General features: G+C 45.4%; 1 protein-coding gene across 2 annotated transcripts in view; it reads left to right on the forward strand.

The window, feature by feature from the left end:
* Window positions 1-19,961, forward strand: part of BTBD11 (BTB domain containing 11) — a 173,727-nt gene that overhangs the window by 103,264 nt on the left and 50,502 nt on the right. For both annotated transcript variants that reach the window (XM_030479855.1, XM_030479857.1), the window contains exon 3: window positions 10,669-10,873. In XM_030479855.1, the coding sequence (XP_030335715.1) occupies window positions 10,669-10,873 (205 nt within the window). The remainder of the gene's footprint in view (window positions 1-10,668; window positions 10,874-19,961) is intronic.

The raw sequence follows: 19,961 nt of genomic DNA on the forward strand, positions 1-19,961 counted from the left end.
ATTAATGTGAAACCTTATTCATTAAAATATAATGAACACGGCACAAAGTTAAGGAACAACAATAAATCTGGCCTATGTTATATTGGCATTTAGTATTCAGGAATTGTAATAGCCGACTACAGTGTGTTTTAAAATAATTTAATTTCATTTGAAATGCTTATTATATAGAGAACGTTGGGAAGAACTGAAGCACAGCAAAAATAATAGGATTTTAAACAGTAGCCTGACAGTATTTCACTGTTTAATCTTACAGAAAATATTTCATGAGACTTTTTTGTTTTCCTCCCAATTTTTCCTAAGTTTCCTGTATTTCCAGACCAGACCTAGGGGGAAGAAGGAGAATAGATCTGTTTGGGTTTCTTTTTTTTTTTTCCAGAGGTTTTGGGGATTCTTCTAGATTTCTAGTTCCTCTCTTTTATTTCCTCCCCTTTCAGATGGGGAAAAATAAGTAGACTGAACAGAAAACGAGAGGAGTATTAGGGAGAACTTTGGCTGTTGAGAGGTCCCATGATACTGCATTTTGACCTTTGAATATTTTTTGCAACTTCTTTATATGCATGTTTGCAATCCACAAACGTTTAGGTTGTATTTAATGGCATAACACTCCAACAAACCTATTCATCACCCATCTAAAAATGCTGCTGCCCAGATGCAGAAGGGATGAGGCTCATAACTGGAGGTCACTGGTTTTTTGCTGGATGAATGAGGACCCTCTTTCTCTTGCATGTACAAGCAGGTGGTGACAAGGAAGAGCAAGTGACAAGCAGAGCAGGGCCTTAGCACCAATCCTGGCACTAAGAAATACTCCTTTCTCACTGCGTTGGGGTGAAGAATGTAAGGTCTTAGTGTATGGCTGAGCTTGGACAACCACCCTGTGCTGAGGCAAATGCATAGAACTGCAGAAGGGTTGTGTCTCTTGAGCCTTACATAGGGATAAACTGTGGCTTAAGATGTCATCCAAACCATGTCTTCATGCATGTCTTCAGGTTAGAACAGAAAACTGTTTGCTTTGAGTCCAAAGATGGCCAGTCTGCTATGGCTTTCCTGGTGAGAAGTATGCCACCCAGTATTGTGCAAACCATGGTGACTGGTGGTGGTGACATTACTCTGGGTGTTAACCACAATGAGTAGCCATGGTTTATTTTAAACTAGGGTAATCTGAAGATGTGGATGTGAATTAACACTGCTGATGACAGAGCTTTTTAGCCTTTGAGTGGCGTTTAACTTGTAGAGCACCTCTCAGACGTGATGCTCAGGCTGGTATTGCCATTGGAAAAATGCCACCCTTCTCCATCATCCTCTTTTGGCCTCCACAGTATTGAATGTATATATTTCCAAAATAACAGCCTCCCAGTAGATCTTGGCACACTTTCAGGGATGAAAGGAAGGGTTACTGCTTAAGTGTAAGTTGGAATATGATTGTAGATACCAATACTGTTTTTCATGTCTCCTCTCAGCCCCAGCTGAGAAGATGATGAAAGTTGGCACCCCTTCCTTTGCATTTTCATCCTCTGCAGCCAACAGGAAGCAGCACTGCAGGAGCCATACAAACCAATTCATGTCCTGTAAACAAGAGGTTAAACCTAGTCTTAGGAGCAAATACCAGGGTAAAGGTGCTTTCAGGAAAGGTGGCATCTGAAGGAGGGTTGATTTAGGTGCTCTACTTATTTACTGCCAGAACAAAATCCTAATTTGTCGGATATTTTTTCAGATTAAGCAGCATTGTAGAGAAAGGCCAAAGCTTGTTCTCTGTGAACGATTTGGTTCATGCAGTGTGCTGCTGAGCTAAGTGGAGGTACTAGCTGAAACCTGAATTCAGATAATAGTGCTCCCTTCAGGGCAAGGTTTGGCCATAGACTGGCAACCTGTGTGGGCACTCTCCACCTGTGGTGATAGTTCTTCTAGTTTATGAGGGCCCTGCACTGGGTTATTGCACAAGATCACTATGTCCTTGCTATCCCACCGCTTTCTGGACCTCTTGTTTGAGGTTCCTCCTCACTGCAATCCACACATTATCTGCTCTCCGTGTAACAGATAAAAAAGAAAAGTTGTTGAGGTGCCCCTTCACAGAATACAAGATATATTAATGCAGTGCTTAAAAGCTAGGTAGTTCCTTGCCTCCATTAAGTGCTAGCTGATTGCAGGCTCCCCTAACCTCTTTGTTCCCCTTGCAGCCCCCTCCGAGTGAGGGACCTGAGCCTCTGTTCACTGTCTGTGCATGAGAAGGGTTATGGGTTACTTAATGACCTCCTGCTTTTCTTCCCTTTCCCCTGAGATACCCACTATCATAAACCATAAAGCGATACATTTATTTATCAGTGAAACGAAGCAGAAGGGAGGATAATTTGAAAATACTGGTCTATACCCTGCTGAGGCTTTATCTTCCCTTTCACTGCCGTACTGACCATGAGGTTACAGCAGCTGAAGAGAGGCAGCTATCACTTGCTGGTCCCCATCTGCTGTCATCACTCCTTTGGGAGCTCTCTGTCTCTCCCTACAGATAAGGTTCGGCCACCTTCGCCTTCCTGGGGGCTGAGCCAGAGTCTATCCCCATGCAGGTGGTTTTGTTCCTCTAGGGCCTCTATCTCATGCATTTGAGCCCACTCAGGTTTGATGATTAGAGGCAAAAGGCATCACGCCTTGGTGGGTGGGGGATGCTGGAGCTCCAACCCTCTACCAGCCTTCTCTGATACACCACTGTATTGGCACAGGACTCCCTCACGTACATCACCCTTGAGGTGCAGACTCCTCTTCACTCCTGAACTCCTGTTCATGACAGCACACTTGGTGTTAAAAGAGCATTTTTCTTTCCTTAGGTTTGCAGTCCTCCCTGTTCCTGCTGTGCAGAGCACAAGACAATCAGTCAGGCCAGGGTGAGCAGTCTTTAGCTGGCCTGTTCAGCCATGAGGGGCTCTTAAATTCGGAGTTTGAGCACATGGGTCTAGGTCAGGCCAAAGAAAATCTGGGAACCATGGTCCAAAAGGCAGAGGCAGTCTGCAGAGGGAAGGCTCTGCATTAGGTCGGCAGATGAATAGCTCATCCGAGTCAAAGCTTGTTTTGTTTGGAGTTGACGTGGTTTAAGAGGAATCAAACATAAACATTATGCTTGCCACATTGGATTGGAGATTTTGGAGGTAATAGTGTTGTTATAATAGGTATGTGAACTTGAGAAGATTTAATTATTATTGTGGCTTCTTCATGGAATATATCCAGTCCCTAATTTCTCAGTCTTCAAAGGCTTTGCAAACACTAAATCGCACACGAACGCTACTCTGTAATATAAATAGAAGCCTTTTTGTGATGGTGGGATAAGGAGAGATAAAAGGTTAAATGATCTGTGGGAAGCCACAGGGAAGCCACTGTCAGGAAATGGGCTGCTTGTATCCTGGTCCTGTCCTTTGGCACTGAATTCAGAGTTTGGGACCACAGCTCCTTAGTTTGCTCTTCTGTGGGAGAGATGATTGACTGTTAGGAGAAGAAAAGGTTGCCGGGGGTAGCAAATTCACATAGGGGCATGGTATGGGCAAGTGGAGATAGCAGAGATGGGGAGGTTTCTGTAAAGTGAGCTCAATGGTGAATCTGTTGCATGTGGGGTGCTCCACTGACTGTGGGTTATGGCACCCCAAATGCACCCACAGCCGGAGGCAGCTGGCTCTTGAATCTGGAGTATACTGTGTGCCAAGAATAGCATAGCTTTATGGAGGAAGACGCTTTGTGCTAAGAGCATTGTGCACAGTGAAATATGTATTAAACACTTTGTAGTGTGCATCCACCTAGCTCTCTGTGCACTCCGTTCCTTGTATAGATGGGTCATCTTGAGTTAACAATGGAAAGACCTCCAATAAATCATTTGAGGAGAAGTTTCACTCAAGCAGTTTTTGCTCAGCTGACTTTTGAAACATAGAGATTGATGCAGCACCAGAGGTACAGCAAACATGGAGGAACAGTGTAGCTGAAATCAAGAGCACAGGATGGCTGGGGCGGCTGACTGAGTGGATGGCTGGAGGCAGTCTGCTGTGGTACAGGAGACACAGTTCAACTACTCGTGTTCACCCACATTCATGCACTTACAGGCATATGCTGGCATGAGATGTAGCAATGCATTTCTTCAGTGAAGACACCAGAGGAAACGGGGAAGGTGGGAGGAGAAATGTAGCTACAGTTTGGGAAGCATACAGGATGGTCCTTCCAAGGACCAATCTGTTTGGCTACCAAGTAGCAATCTGATTGAACAGGCTATGGTTTATTATCAGGGTTATGAATCATGTTTTCAATACAGTCTCCCCAGAGCTGGTCATGAGCAAACCCGTAGATCCAAGACTTTTATACTTAAGTGTGAAATGAATCCATGTCAAGAAAGTGAGTTTTGCACCTGGCTTACATGCTGGTAACGGGGCAAACATTGGAAATTACTGGCCATGACATGAAGTTGACATCTGGAGTGCAGCTCCCTGACCAATACTCCTCCTTTTCATGGTCTGGGCAGGAGGACAAAGGAGGACATTAAGGGCTCTGAAGGATAAGCACAACTCTAGTCTATGGCTCTGGCCCCCTCTTTGCAGGAGAAGATACTTACTTGATAACACTGATAACACTTACTTGATAACACTTGATAACACTGTCAACATGGAGATTCCCAAGAGCAGGCTGCACACGTTGGAGTCATGGGCAGCTGGATGGATGACCAGACCAACTGATGGGTGCTGCCTGCATGATGCTGCCATGCTAGAAACACAGCCTGCTGGTGCTTCATATGGTGTCCTAACAGGACATGCTGTGGATGGAAACAGATCTTTTTCTGTCCCCTGGGGATTGAAGGAAAGACACAAGCCAAAGAACTGCGTGGCTTGTTTTCAGTGTGCAAAAATACCATCGTTAAGTTGTTCTTGCGGTTTTAGGACATGCTTTTGGAACAAGAAGAACTCGAGGCAGGTGTCATAGGGAGCGGCCGCGTAAGGATCAGTCCATGACCTAAGGGTCATGGTTGCCCAGAAACACACCCTGCTGAATGTTGTAGGCTGTGGAATTTTATCCCTCTGAAAGCAGTGAGCCTGCAAATAGGCAGATATGATTGGACGATCAGGTCCATCATGACACAGGAAGCTTCTCAGAAGCAGGCATTGGGCTTCTGTCATTTCCTCTTTTTTCCTCCTCTTTTCATTACAAAACTGGAAATGGATGTGCTATTTTGTAAATACTGGGCTCTAAAATAGTAAAAGCAGTGATAATAGTTTTTACTGAAGCCAGACAAAGTAAAAATATAACAAAAAAGCTTTGCTGGTCACTGCGGAGAGGGCTCGAGCCATCCACTTGTGTACTGCATATTGTTGTATGTTGTATACCACCCCCATACAGACTGAAGCAGCTTAGCTTTCCCTGTCACATCACATCTTTGGCTTGAAGTCAGTGAAGCTGTTCCTTAAATATTCAGTATTGCCTTAAACCAGGCCTGTGTCACAACATGCACATTACGTAATGTTTTCAATCTTTAAATCAAATGTGTGTGGACCTTGCATTCATAAACTGTGCTGAATTGACAGCAGCAGCAATGTGCAAGTCCTGTTTTAGTTGTGGAAGGGATGAAAGTGTGGAGAGCAGCTGCAGTGGCTGCTGTCCACACACTGGGTTGTGGTGATGGTTTCCTGGGTCCTTTGCTAGCCAGTGTGTGAGGCATGGTGTTCCTCCCCTGGGCTGACAAGCTCCAGCATGAAGCTGCGTTGCCAGAGCAATTCCCCATCCCGATCCAGGGCTGCAAGGCAGTGCCAGCCTGGGGCTTGCTGCTGCCTTTGCTGCTCTCTGGGAGCCTCTTCTCCAGTTCTGGATTCCCAGCTTCAGCACAAAAATATCCTCAAATATCCCCCACCTCGCTGTTCAGTTTGTTTTTTGCGTGTCTACCCCATACAACGTGCTGTCTTCCTCTCCCTGGTTCTGCCAGCAGAGCAGTTTGTGCGTTGGCTTGTGTTGCATAAATTACGGAAGTGTTTATTTGGCTTAAATTAAAAACAAAATAAAATTGGCAAGGCCTTTTGTCAGGCAGATCAGCTCCTCAGTCTGTTCCTCAGATGGGTTGCAGGCGGTGGTACAGGAGTGAGAATGAGCACAGGGGGCAATGAGGCAGGGATCCCCACCAAGACCCTTGTATGATGCCATAGACCTCAGGAGCCAGATCCATGGAGTTAAAAGACCAACTGGGATTTTTATTTTTTATGGCTTTTTTGCTTGTTTTTTAGTGATGCACTCAAAAATTTATTGGCCTTTCAGATGCACTTAGTTGATACAGCTGAGACACATTTTCAGGGCCAAAAACAATGCAGAAGAACCAGCAATGCTGTGAGCAGGTAACCTTGCCTTGCAGAGTGTTGCTATGCTGACCACGTCTCTGAAGAGTGGAGATAGCTAACACAAACTGATGGAGGGGGCTTGCCTCTCTGAGCTTAGCCACGAATTCAAGGTTGCCTTCGGTGTTCAGATATACCATAGCATTTACAGCTGGCAAGGAGAGCTTGTATAGGTTGGACTTCACAGATGAGACTTGTGGCTGACTGCTGGAGACCAGACCAGTGAGTCCTATCATGGAGCTGGTTTCACGTCCGTGGGCTTTGGGGTGCCCTGGCCAGTATCAAAGTGTGTTTCCACTCTTGGTGTATTCTTTGGAAGAAAATGGAGAAGAAAAGACATGTTAGCAAGGAAGAATAGAAGCAGCAAAATGTGGTAGGGATTGAAAACAACACACGTGCATCTCAAACCAGATGTTAACGCTATACTACATTTTACAGAGTATGAATAAGTACTACCATACAGTGTGTGCGTGTGCCTGTCAGCTTCCTTGTCTGTTCTTGGCACTGATCCCAGTGCACAGTCTTTGCTCTGAAGAATTTGCGCTATAACTGGAGGAGAAAAAGGGCACCAGGGCATGCAGTGGGTTGTCCGAGGTTATGCTGTGGAATAAAATAGAGAGCAGTGATTCCCATCCGGCCTCCAGTCCTCTGCTTGTTGGGTACCAAGATCATAATGCAGCTTTTTATGCTTACTTACAGCCAGCTCCCTGTGAAGTTCAGAGCTTTATAGGTATTGATTATTTAAGCTTTGAATTATCTCTGATAGAGGAATGTTATAATAGTTGTTAATATAGATATTATTTGAAATGTAACCAGAGATAACATAGCAAAGGCAAAAGTAAGATCTAAGCCAATCAGTTCTTGGTATAATGTAATTAAATGAGGTTTAAACATGAAAGGCATTAATACAGCTTTAATGGCATGAATTGGTTTGGGTTTCTTAAGAAGCAGTTGAGGAAATACAGCATAAAAGGGTGAACTCCTGGTCATATTGGAATGGATGGGAGCTTTGCCACTGATTCCGGAGAGGCTCGAGTTCCTCCAGCCTTGCATCAGCAGTGCTGCTGAGCTGCCTGCCCTGCCAACGTCATTCTTGCTGATGCTTTCCCTCCTTACTCACCGTGCAGCTTCCTCTAGTGCTGGATGTGTCACTGAAGTTGCATAGCCCCAGTGCTCAGGGAGGAATGGGGATGAAGTAACGCTGCTGCCTGAATCTGGGCCTAAATGGCATCCTGATTTTTATTCATCATTCAGTACAGAAGTCAGAGGTGCCTCTGTCTCAAACCACTGAAATAAGACTAGTCATGTGCTTAACTTTAACCACATGCTTAAGTGCTGTAGTGGCCTGGGTCCGAGAAGTCTGAATTTAGTACAACTCTTTTTTTCTCTGCTTTTGCAATTATTGTTAAAGCTGGATCTTGCAGCCAGCACTTCTATGCCATTCTTTTGCCTTTTGGATTAAAAAAGAGGAATTTAGTTTTGCTATCAGCAAGGTTGCTAGCAATTATATTGGCCAGTGCTAGACTTGGCAGTGCACATCCGCTGTGACAGAGTGGGCCGAGTGAAGGCGATCCCAAACTTTCCTGCTGCTTCTAGCTGTCTGCAGTTAATTTGGGACAAGACCGAGGAGTCACCTTACAGGCACATCTGCTTCTGCTGTAGATCTGATCCTGCAGGCTTTCTGCATGCACAGCTTCTGGAAATTATGAGAATGCAGGGCTGCAAGATTGGTCCTATCATGACAATTTCCTGGCAGAAGGAAAAGACAGAAACTATTTTAAATGAAAGCTTTGAATCAGAGGAATATTGCAGAGTGCAGCAAAAAATTGTGTTAAAACCCTGAAATCATGGACTCGGCAGTTTTCTCATGCCAGCGGTTTTCTTCTCTCCATGGTTTTAAGGCTGTGTTTTTCGAGGACCGGGCTGAGCATTTTTCAACGAGGCATTTCTATTTTCTCTGGTGCACATTATCACAGCAGCAGCATCATTTTCTGCGTGAGTCAGGTTAGAGAGGGGTGATATGTGCTGTGATGTGTTCACAGGGATGGGACTTTGCAGAAAAACCTGTAGCTCTGCCTTGCACACAGTCAAAATCATTCTTCTTTAAGTTTGCCCAGGAGTTTATTATTCAGCTTTTTTTTTTTTTTCCCCCCAGATTTGGTTTTATGTACCTACATTTTTAACTTTTCCTTCCAAGTTTCAGTGCTCAGTGGTCACCTGGGAAAAACAAATACAAGAAAGTGTGTGACTTCTTCTTAACACTGGAAAATTATGTCCTCTTTTCCCCATCACTCGCTTTTGTATAGCTTAAGAATGACCCAAAGGGCTCTTGCTCAGATTTTCATTTAAAACAAACCATCTGATTTGATCTGAGTTCATTATTTCCCCCCGAAGCACTCTCACAGTGATCTGAACGTGTGAAAAAAAGACAGTTTATAACCACAATTGTTTCCTTGCCTCTGATAGAGTGGTCACTAGTCAACAGAGGTAAAATTCACTGCCTCAGAGGGAGACACTTTAGTTAATTAGTTACCAGCAGTACTGTGCTAAGAGACTCACTGCTGCTTTCCCATATATATTTGCCTGCTCATCTCACTTGCTGGCTTTGCTGATCCTGGTCTGCACACTGCCACTGGTTTCCCATGTCCACCCTGCAAGGAAGCATCTGAAACCACTTCAGTGCAGGGGAGACAACGAGCATCATTCTCTTGGGCCATTTTAGAATCATAGAATGGTTTGGGTTGGAAAGGACCTTAAGATCGTCTAGTTCCAAACTCGCTGCCATGGGGTTTGGAGGGATGCCTCACCCTAGACCACGTTGCCCAAGGCTCTGTCCAACCTGGCCTTGAAAACTGCCAGGGGTGGAGCATTTACCACTTCTTTGGGCAGCCTGTTCCAGTGCCTCACCACCCTCACAGTAAAGAACTTCTTCCTTATATCTAATCTGAACTTCCCCTCTTTAAGTTTAAACCCATTACCCCTTGTCCTGTCGCTACAGTCCCTGATGAAGAGTCCCTCTCCAGCATCCTTGTAGGTCCCTTCAGATACTGGAAGGCTCCTCTAAGGTCTCCACGCAGCCTTCTCTTCTCCAGGCTGAACAGCCCCAACTTTCTCAACCTATCTTCATACGGGAGGTGCTCCAGCCCCCTTATAATCCTCGTGGCCTCCTCTGGGCTTGCTGCAACAGCTCCATGTCCTTCTTATGTTGAGGACACCAGAACTCTACACAATACTCCAAGTGAGGTCTCACGAGAGCAGAGTAGAGGGGCAGGATCACCTCCTTCGACCTTCTCGTCACGCTGCTTTTGATGCAGCCCAGGATATGGTTGGCTTTCTGGGCTGTGAGCGCGCACTGAAGCCGGCTCATGTTAAGCTTCTCGTCAACCAACACTCCCAAGTCCTTCTCTGCAGGGCTGCTCTGAATCTCTTCTCCACCCAACCTGTAGCAGTGCCTGGGATTGCCCCGACCCAGGTATAGGACCTTGCACTTGGCATGGTTAAACTTCATGAGGTTGGCATCGACCCACCTCACAAGTGTGTCAAGGTCCCTCTGGATGGCATCCCTTCCCTCCAGTGTGTCAATCGAGCCACACAGCTTGGTGTCATCGGCAAATTTGCTGAGGGTGCACTCAATCCCACTTTCTGTGCTCTGGAAACCTTAAGGGCTGGGTGAGCCTACTTCACAGGTCTTGCTTTTCTGCTAACATGACGTTTTCCTGGGCTTTCAAACTGTAATTTTGGTTGCACGTTTCTGATACTGGCTTTTAGGAAATTTTTCCCCTTTTTTTCTTCACCCAAATGTTACTTTGCATGCTCCTGTTGTGCTCTGTGCATTACCTGACTGCCTCCTTCCTCCTTGCAAGGGGCCGGATTTCCCTACCACTCTCTAACCAGGAGCATGCAGCTTTTGGTGCCACTCTGCATTGTTCCCAATGGTCATTTTTGGAGGGGGGGGGGGAGGGCTGTGGGGTTTTAGCAGCCTCCAAAGGCTGCCTTTAGGTAGCTGTGTCCCAGGCCCTGGCATACCATCTCTTTTGGAGTGCCGAGATGGCACTGACACTGCCTACACACCATGTTTGCAGAAAAACATCTTCTGCAAGCCTTTGGGGGCTTGCTGGCAGTGTGGGTATGTCACACCACACCACATAAACCACCAGGCAAATTCCAGCCTGGTGATGAGCAATGCACCAGATCCTGTCCTACCCTTTGCCATTTGCATCTGTGAGGTTAAGCAGAAGGGAAAATCAACCCAGCGTGTCTTTGGGTTTGAAAACTCAGGGGAGAGGCAGCTGAAAATCCTGGCATTCACCCAGCTTCTGCTTCTTTCCAGGTGACCTGGTGTCTCGAGCAATGCACCACCTCCAGCCTCTCAACGCCAAGCAGCACGGGAACGGGACACCGATGCACCAGAAGCAGGGATCGTTCTACTGGGAGCCAGAGGCTCTGTACACCCTCTGTTACTTCATGCACTGTCCACAGATGGAGTGGGAAAACCCTAATGTGGAGCCGTCAAAAGTCACGCTGCAGACCGAGAGGTAAGAGCGCTTAATGTCGTGGTGAAGACGCTTTCTTAATAAATCAGCCTGGCTAGCTAATTGCTAATTACAGCTTGCGCGTGAGAGGCTGTGGAGCAGTCTGGTTTGGTTTAGGATCACCTCCTTGAAATCTGTTTATCTCACCAAAGCGCTGGTTGGCTGAACCAATATATATCAAAAGTGACACCCAGTGGCTACTTACAGCAAATTGGTTCCAGATGTGCACTCGGGAGAGATTTCCTTTTCCTTTCGTTGTTGCTCAGCTATTCTGTGTTTTGGAAAAGAAAATGAGGACTTCTATTTCTGGCCTAGCAGGTTTGGGTTTAAATGTGTTTTTTGTACGTGTTAATAGGGCTCAACAGCTGTGACTTGGGAAGTGGAAAATGAATAGAGTAGTGTGTGGAAAGGAGAGGTCATTAAAAGATGCTGGGCTCCAGCCATGCTGAGTACCCGGACGCAGGAGTAACCTTGAGGCTGCCCCAGCCAGGGATGTGGCAGGCTCCGGTTGTGCTGCTGTTGTCTCCGCTCCGGGCATGGCCAGGGAAGTTGAGGCACGCTTGAGGCCCCATCAGGCCCATCAGACCCAGGGTTTGCTGTAAGGTGAGAAGGATATGCCACTGAAGCCAGTGATGGGGTTACCAAACACCAGCAGGCAGGCAGGCAGGGTGCCCAGCACAGGGCAACTCTGCACCCAAGTGCTGCAGAAAGCAACCAGGACAGCTTGCTGGCCAGGAAAATAAATCCATCTCCTGCCAGAAGCCCAGCAAGTCCTCTACTAACACAAGCCTCCACTTGTGTGCTGAAGCATAGAATCATAGAATAGCTTGGGTTGGAAGGGACCTTCAAAAGTCATCTAGTCCAACCCCTCTGCAGTGAGCAGGGACATCTTCAACTAGATCAGGTTGCCCACAACCACATCCATGCTGTGCTATTTCCCTGCCATGCTTCTCCCCAGCTCTAAACCAGGCTTCCCCAGTACAAAGACGAGAGGACCAGCAGGTGCTCGGAGAGCGCTGGGTATTCATTTTGAGGATGGGTATCACGGTGATGCAGATGCAAGCTGCTTTTTCAAGCTGGGCTTCACGTTTACATCCCAATGTATATGTTGCGCTCAACATGTGTGCCAAACTCTCATCTGCATGTGTGCCCCGAGAACTGCACATACAGGGCTTGGTTATTGTTTCAGTATGAGGTCTGCATCTCAAAAACAGCATTTGAGAATCTCATCATATGTGTAATTGTAAATGATATATAATATATCTTCATTGAAATACTTTTATATGGATTCACAGAAAAGCATACAAGATGAAATTCTGGTATTAATGATGTTACTGGGAATTCTGCCATTTGCCTTTGGATGGCATTTTGTTTCTTTTCAAGTTTGGGTCGCTCCGTGAGCATGTTTGTTGCTTTTTGCTCTATTGTTTCCAAAGTATGAAAGAATCCAGAATTCTCTCTTTTTTTCCAGATTATTTTTAATTTCATGGTTTGTCATCCAGCCTTGTTATTGCAGAAGGCAATAATTTGTGCCCAAGAGTGGTCAGTATGCACAAAAAGTAACCAAAATTAGAAAATACCCTCATTTGATCTATAGTCCCCATCCATGGGAGAAATACCACTGGAACCAGTGCGAATATAAAGGTGAATAATGCTGAGGCTCTGGTTTTGTAAGATTTCGGCAGACTTCTCTGTGAAAAGTGAAAAGGGCAGGGGAATATTTGAAAAATCACTTTTAACATTTGCTTTTAATGGGTTTTCCTTTCTCTGAGGTCACCTTAATACATGTTCTCTTGGTTAGAGCACTTGAGCTGGTGATTATTTAAAGTGATTGTTCTTCTTTGCTTTATTTTGAATACTCCATCTGGCAAGATGTCTTCCTTTGGCAGGGCACTTTGACAACTGCGGTGTGCGGTTAGGGCCAGAGCAAGTACTTGGTGTTATTGCCAGGAGCTTGTGGTCACTTTTGGAAGGAGCAGATATGTCTCCTGTTGCCTAATCAAACATGCGTTAGTACTTAGTGCTGGAATGGGGCGATGCAGGGTTAAGCATGAGCCTGGATGTTTCCATGGGGTTGTGCTCTGGAGCTTCCCCAGCTGGCTGTAACCATCCTGTGCTGCAGGAAGGAGACTGGTGAAGCTGACTTCTCTTTAGTGCACTGAGGAGCATTCCTACCTATTTCCCATCATTTTTCTTACATGCAAGCACACTTTGTGGTCTGTTGCTTATGATGGTTTTGGTTTCCATGATAGTTTTTGTGCGTTGCAGGGGAGTAGGTTTGTTAAACATGACTTTTTCATATGCAGAATATTTACCAGCTTTGCGCCATATCTGCGTGCCACATTCCCTCCCTTCTTCTCCAGCTGTGTCAATTGCTTTTATGTTGAAAGAAGCCAAGAAGGAAGCAAGGAGGTCCAGGCATCTTTCCCCACCCTTGGCCTCTCTGTGTCCCTGCTGGTGCAGAGAAGTCAGGAATGCATGTATCTGGTTGTAGGCAGTATTCCCATGAAATGGGGGTTGTTCTTGGCTTATATGAAACCAAATTGGCTACTGTCTTGGCTTCCTCCTCCCTGACCATGCATGCCCAGGGTTGAAAGTGTTGTGAGATGCAGCCAGAGAGCTTCCCTGGTGCTTGCAGGTCTTGGTGGCCCAGTAAGAGCTGCTCCTGTCCTTCCCACCCATTTCCAGCCCACCTGGATTACAGTTTTGAACCAGGTTGAGTTAGGAAGCTGCAAAGGCTCTGCATGTCCTTCTGGGGAGGCTGGATATGGGAGGGAAGCTGGGGTGGTTGCAGTCCTGCCTGGCTTAGCACTTTCCGGCGCAAAGAGCGGTACCTCCCCAAAGTCTTGGGGGACACATAAATGGGATGTTTACCTTTGAATAAATCTGGTTCTTTGTTTCTAGGGAGTGTTTCTCTGTGTTTGCTCTTCATGGAGGTAAAGAAATGAGATTGCGATGTATTTTTAATAGCATTTGTCTTTACATAAAATAAAAGGGAAAAATGATTATACACCAAAGCTCTTGCTTGGGGGTCTCCTTTTGTGTGAGGGGAAGGAGGTGGAAAGTGGCCAGGATTGCTCAAAACACCTGGAAAATATTCCCCACTTCATAAATGCCAACAAACCCAACCATAAGATGGATGTGTGACGCCCTCCTACCCCAAATTCATATTCTTCTTTCAATCTGGTCACTTTGAAAGAAACCCTCTAATTTTCTGGCTGTGTTGTGGCATCAACACAAGGTAGTTCTGCTTGGGTGGGTTATCTAATGGCCTCAGGTTCCATGTAGATGGCTATTCTGGCAAGCATGGAGTTACGGGGGGGTTTGGACCAGTTTGTGGGGAGTGTAGACAGCTATTTTAGCAGGCATGAAGGTACAGGGAGTGGGTGGGGTGGGCCTGTTTGTGGGGTTCCGCTTTCCGGACGTGATGTGAAGGAGGCATTTCTCTTGTGCCACGTATTGCCTGCAAAAGCATTGCTGCCTCCACCTGCAGGCAGCTGTTTTCTTTATTCTTTCACTTTCCCTGGAATTTAAAAAAAAAAAAGGAATTGTAGATGAAGCCACTTTTGCCAAGATTTCTTTCTCGCTTGCTGCTTCTGGTTTAATAAAAGGATCTGTCCCGTGGTTGTGTTTTGCTTCTCAGCCTCTATAACACTTCCAAAATTATTGCAAGTAATTTCTTAAGGACCGGAAAGCGCAAATCTGTAGTTGCAGATTTGTGCAATGGTTTTTTCCGTAAGTGGTTCCTTACCCACTTTTATCCACAGCTATATTGACAAAGTCCTCATTACTTCCTAACTCTCCATGTTCCCCGTTAACAACTCATTGAGACGCAGCAGCTCAGCCGGTCCAGAACCACTCATTAATTCTGCTCAGAGGCAGCAAAGCTCCTTCTCCAGTGCTTCTTCTGCTGCTGCACCTTGGAGGAGCATTAACTCTCTGGACTACTCCAGTGTTTCCTCTGCCACTCTGCCTTGGGGGAACATTAACTCCTTATACCACCCTGCAGCCTTTAGCTTTTCCCCTCAAATCTTAATTGAGTTGATGGATATGTGTCTGGTTCTAACCTTCTTTTCACTTTTCCCTCACTACTTTTCCCTGTATGTGGAGCAATCCCTTAGGAAAGTCCCATGGGCGATTGCTCGCTTTTTATTTTTGTGCCTGCCTTGCCTGTGGACACATGCAAAAATATATGTCCCCTGTACATGCATGCATGCAAATTGTAGCCTGTAGTCATTCATGATTAATGGAAAGGTTTTGGGTTATGATCTGAATTTTGGTTCATGCTTTGTATACTTATTATTCTGGCTAATTAATGTGAGGAGTGTTCCACTGCTGTAAAATAACTTGAACCCTTTTAAAGCATCTTCATAACTGGTACATGTCTGCAGTACAGATTATACCCGTAGAACAATTTCAGTAAGAAGGTAACTAGGGAAATGTGTCTTTGATTTAAATTATTATGTGGTACAAACTCCACAGGTAGGGCAGTCTCCAGCAAAGGCCAGCAGAGAGTGGAGGGAATGATGTGGAATGCTGATGAAGAACAGGTAAAGCACTAGTACTGGGAATGTGGAAGTCCTGCTATGAAACCTGAATGAACCTTGCAACCTATATCTGAAGACGAGATTATGCTGCTTGACGTGTCAGTATGGCATAGTCCTGTATAACCCTATATATTTTTATCCACCATCTAATGGAAAATTTCACATGGTAAAACCATGGCTTCACTGAACGCAAAAGTTACACTGGAGTTGATATGAGTGGGAACCACCGAAAAGAAATCCCAGAGCCATCTTTACATAAATCCTCTAGTTTTGCTTCCTAAATATCAAATTTATCACTCTTTAAGAACCCCTTCAGAAATGGTGTTGGCAGCTGCTTGCAGCATGTGAGATAGCTCATGTTATGAGAAATAGTTCAGGCAAGTATTCATAGCTCGACTGTCAGATGGCATATACCCATGCTGGGCTGGGACTGTATTCTACATCTAGACTTATGCTGTCCATGGGATTGCTAGAGGATTTTTTTAAACGGAGAAAAATTGCCTGCAGCGCTGCGAGAACAGAGCGTTACTGAGGCTGTTCTGCGCCATGCACCCAACGCTGGCATCTCTTCAGGAATTTATGCCACAACCAGTCCTGTCAAATCTGATGTCAAAACTGCCTGTGAAATATTTCCCTGTTGTGGTTGCTGGCTGAGTCATCACTTTAACTCGGTTGTGTTTCAAACTTTGGCCATTAATACTTTTAGCGCAGGAGAGTCAATAGGAATGGTGCATTCGAATGCTGGATGCAAGTTCAAAACCCATGACTTGCAGATTCCCTTGTGCAGACTCTGGAGCACCGATATCTTGTAGAATCGTAGAATGGTTTGGGTTGAAAGGGACCTTAAAGATCATCTAGTTGCCTTGGTACACAAAAGCATAAGGGTAAACTCTCCCTCTCCCTAGGCAACTCTCACTGAGGCTTGTGCAAAAGCAAGGAGATTTGTTCCATTGGCCTGAACAGAATGCAGAATTGGCTTTTTCAGAGGTTGGCTGCTTGGGTTACCCTTAGCTGGGCTTCTGGCATAGCGGAGGAGCTGCCTAAGGATAGCTGCATGGACTTGGGTGGTACACCAGTTAGCACCGCTGGGTCCCTGGGCAGGATTGGGACTGGCAGCTTTATGAAGGCTTCAGGAAGTAATTGCTCTCTCTGAAGACAAGTAGTTTATGGTGTAAATATAAAACATGAGTTTTGCAGCCCAGAAATCCATGTGAAATGTATGATAAACATTGGAAAAAGCATGCTTTCCTATCCTCCAATAACACTAAAACTGGACTAGAATTGCATATATGGTTTCATCATATGCTCTAAAGGAAAACTGTCAGAACTGAGGATGCTTTTCAATTTCTATATTCGAATTTTCTTTAAAAACCATTCATGAAAACATAAACAACTAATCAAACAAATGAAATCTTTTTATAATGTTAAAGTTGCTGACTCATGTCTGCAAGCAGAAACATCTCTCTACCTTTATCTAGATAGGCTTTTTCTTGTAAAAGTACAGTCTTACATTTCTCAGGAGCACTGTTAACTCTTTCTTGTTCATTTTTGCAATTTTAAACAGCAGTCACCTTTGTCTAGCACTTTGGCTGCCAGTGCCATGAAGGTTTGCAGTCAGTGCTCCTTGGCTGGAGTGACTGAAGAAACTCAAGACCTACCACAACAGTAGCTAAAGGATCGTGCAAATAGAAATCATCCAAAGCAATTGTCATAATTGAACCATATAGAAGGTTTTTAAGGTAAAGCAAAGTCAGGTCTCTGTAGCTGTGTCCACTTCACAGATGTTGAAACTGAGGGATGGACAACACGAGGCAGCTGTGGGAATTCACATCTGAGTAGGATTAGCCCTCAGGAATTTCTCCATTCCCATCGTGATGCAGACCATCAAGCAGATCCTCTCTGTAGCAGTTGATTTAATATGTGCATGAGCATGTGTGTGTGGTGAGGCAAGGGGTCGGCATCAGAAGAAGAGCAATATGGAGTGCCCCTGGGTTCCCCTCCATAACACCTGCATTCCTGATGAGCCATTTTGTATTTTGAAGTGCCCCAGAGACATCAGCCCTGAAAAAGACAAGATAGGTTTGATGTCCAGTCAGGCACAGAGGGGTTGTCGGCCCCACTGAAGCGAGGGTGCCAGAGAGAGGCATGGGTGGGAGCCAGTGGGGAGCTCCCACATTTGAGGGTGATGTGGAGAAGGACAGAAGGACGTGTAGTAGCCTGGATGGGGGAGTAAGGCAAGCGGCTGTCCATTGTGTGGGGTGCCAGCTGGGTATTGTCTGCAGATATCTGCAAGGCACATGAACTTGTGGGACCCCAAGGTGTCCCAAAATAGATGCAAGGGGGGCACTGGGCAGCAGAAAGGAACGGGGAGGGATGCTGCATGGAGGGAGGAACAGGGATGTGAGGGTTTGCGGGGCGCTCGTAGTTCTTTTCTATTCAAGTAGGGACCTGGGGAGGGCATGCTTCAAGAGGAGCTGTCTGTCTCCTTGCTGAGGACTGGGAAGATAACGCCCAGAAGGGTCCAACCGTTTGGAATCTGCTTTTTGTTGGCCTCCCCCATCCTGCCTCCACCTCCCAGCTCTTGTGTGTGGGATGAAGATTGCTTTGTGCAGAGATCTCTCCTGCATCTTGATCTGACATGTTTTTCCCGTTAGATGACAGTTTAGGAAAATACGAGCCTGTGCCAAAAAACATCTTTTTTTGGGACATTACTTCAGCTCATGCTTAACTTTGAACCGCAGTGAATTAAGGAGGATGGGAGCATGAGTTTAAAGTTTAGTGCAAGTATAGAGATGGGCTAGAGGCTCACTGACCCACACCCCAGTAGGGTGCTTCTGCAGCAGTCGTGCTGCTCCTGACTTCCCATATCCTGCAGGCAGAGTTAAGCCCAGCACATTCCTACCATGGTTAGATTAATTTAATTAAGACATGCACTTCCAAAGCATATAACTAGGTGACTTATCTGCTACGTGTCTGCTTATCTGCTCTGGAACATCCAAGTACCGAACTCTTCTGGTTGTTACCTGTCTTTGTACCAGAGATCAATCAAGGTATATGCCAATGATGCAATGCATTAGCCTAACCCGTTTTCGCACAGTGTCATTCGAAAAGTGAAGTATTTCTTGCTGATGTCACATTGTCTTGTAGGTTGTCACACCCCTATAGCTCTCTGTTCCTCTTTCTTCTTTGGCACACAAACACTATTTAAAAAAACTTCCCCTTCACATGGTGCATAGACTCTTGAAGGGTATTTTTAACCTATTGCACTCAGCCATATTTGGTTCTTTTCTCGAAATACATATTCCCTGACATGCTCAGATATGCAGTTAGGATTTTTTTTTTCCCCTTGGAAAAAGGAATGTAATGTATTGTGAGCAAACCTCACATCCTCGTGTAGGGGCTGAAATTGGCCTTTAGAAAAAATTCCCCTGCCTCCTCAGAACACTGATTCTCTTTCCTTTGGGGACTTACTGCACCAAATAGCTACGTTCATTCCCATTTCTCTGTTGAAGTTTGCAAGACCAGGAAAGAAAAAAAAAAAGGCAGTTTTATAGTACAGTTATCACAGTTCCTGTAAATAATTTATTTGTTCTGCTCCTTACTGTGGTAAGGGCAGATTTTGTGCTGGGTGAGTTTCTGACCTGCACAAGAGGAGGAGAAAGCGTGAACCTCAGCCCAAGTCCCCTGTTCAGCCACAGCCCTCTGCTTTTATGTTCACCCAGCACATGTTATAGGAAGGCTCCGTATAAGCCTATGTTAATTTCTCTGGTCCAGACTGTGTTTGCTTTTGCAAACCATAACCTAGAATTGAATTTCCCTTTGTTTTCCTCACACCAGGTTTTGTAGGTAACTATATGCATTTTTACACTTCCAGTGTGATTTGCAGCTCCCTTTCCTCTGATGCTCAGCAAGTGATGAAAACAACTCCCACTGATCACTTGTCCCCAGCTACTTAACGCTGAGAGAGTGTCACTTCTGCTCCAGCGACACATCTCGCAGGTGACCTAGGAAGCAGGTCACCTTCCAGGAGCAGATACAGCCCTGCTTCTCCCTTCTCCCTCCTCTGACTGCCGCCACCATCACAACAAATGAGCTGGGTTATAGAAGCTGTTTCACAGGAGCTGTGGGAGAAGATGCTCTGTCCTTATCTACCTCCTTATGTGGTCGTGGCAGATCTGGGGAGAGCAAAAAGCATTGGAAACAAATGCAGCCTGGTCTTGAGGTGATGGATAGAATAATGATGAAAGTGGCAAGTCAGCTAAAAACATCATATTTTAGAAAGAGGTTGTTCATTTAAGCTCCCATGAGATTTGGGGACCAGGCATCCTACTGAAAGTTAGTGGCCTCAGGGCTTCTCTATCCTCTGGCACTTTTGAAATATCCCTCCTCAAGCATATTAATATCAGAGCTGTGTAAAATCAAGTCTTCAAAAGAGAAAAAAATGGCATAAAGAGCTATAAATAGGAAAAGGATATTCCAGAATCAACATCTTCTTAAATAATTTTTCTCAGGGTAGATCCTTTTGTGGTAAAATTATATATTTA

The sequence above is a fragment of the Strigops habroptila genome, chromosome 3 (genome assembly GCF_004027225.2).
Source record: "Strigops habroptila isolate Jane chromosome 3, bStrHab1.2.pri, whole genome shotgun sequence".
NCBI lineage: Eukaryota > Metazoa > Chordata > Aves > Psittaciformes > Psittacidae > Strigops > Strigops habroptila.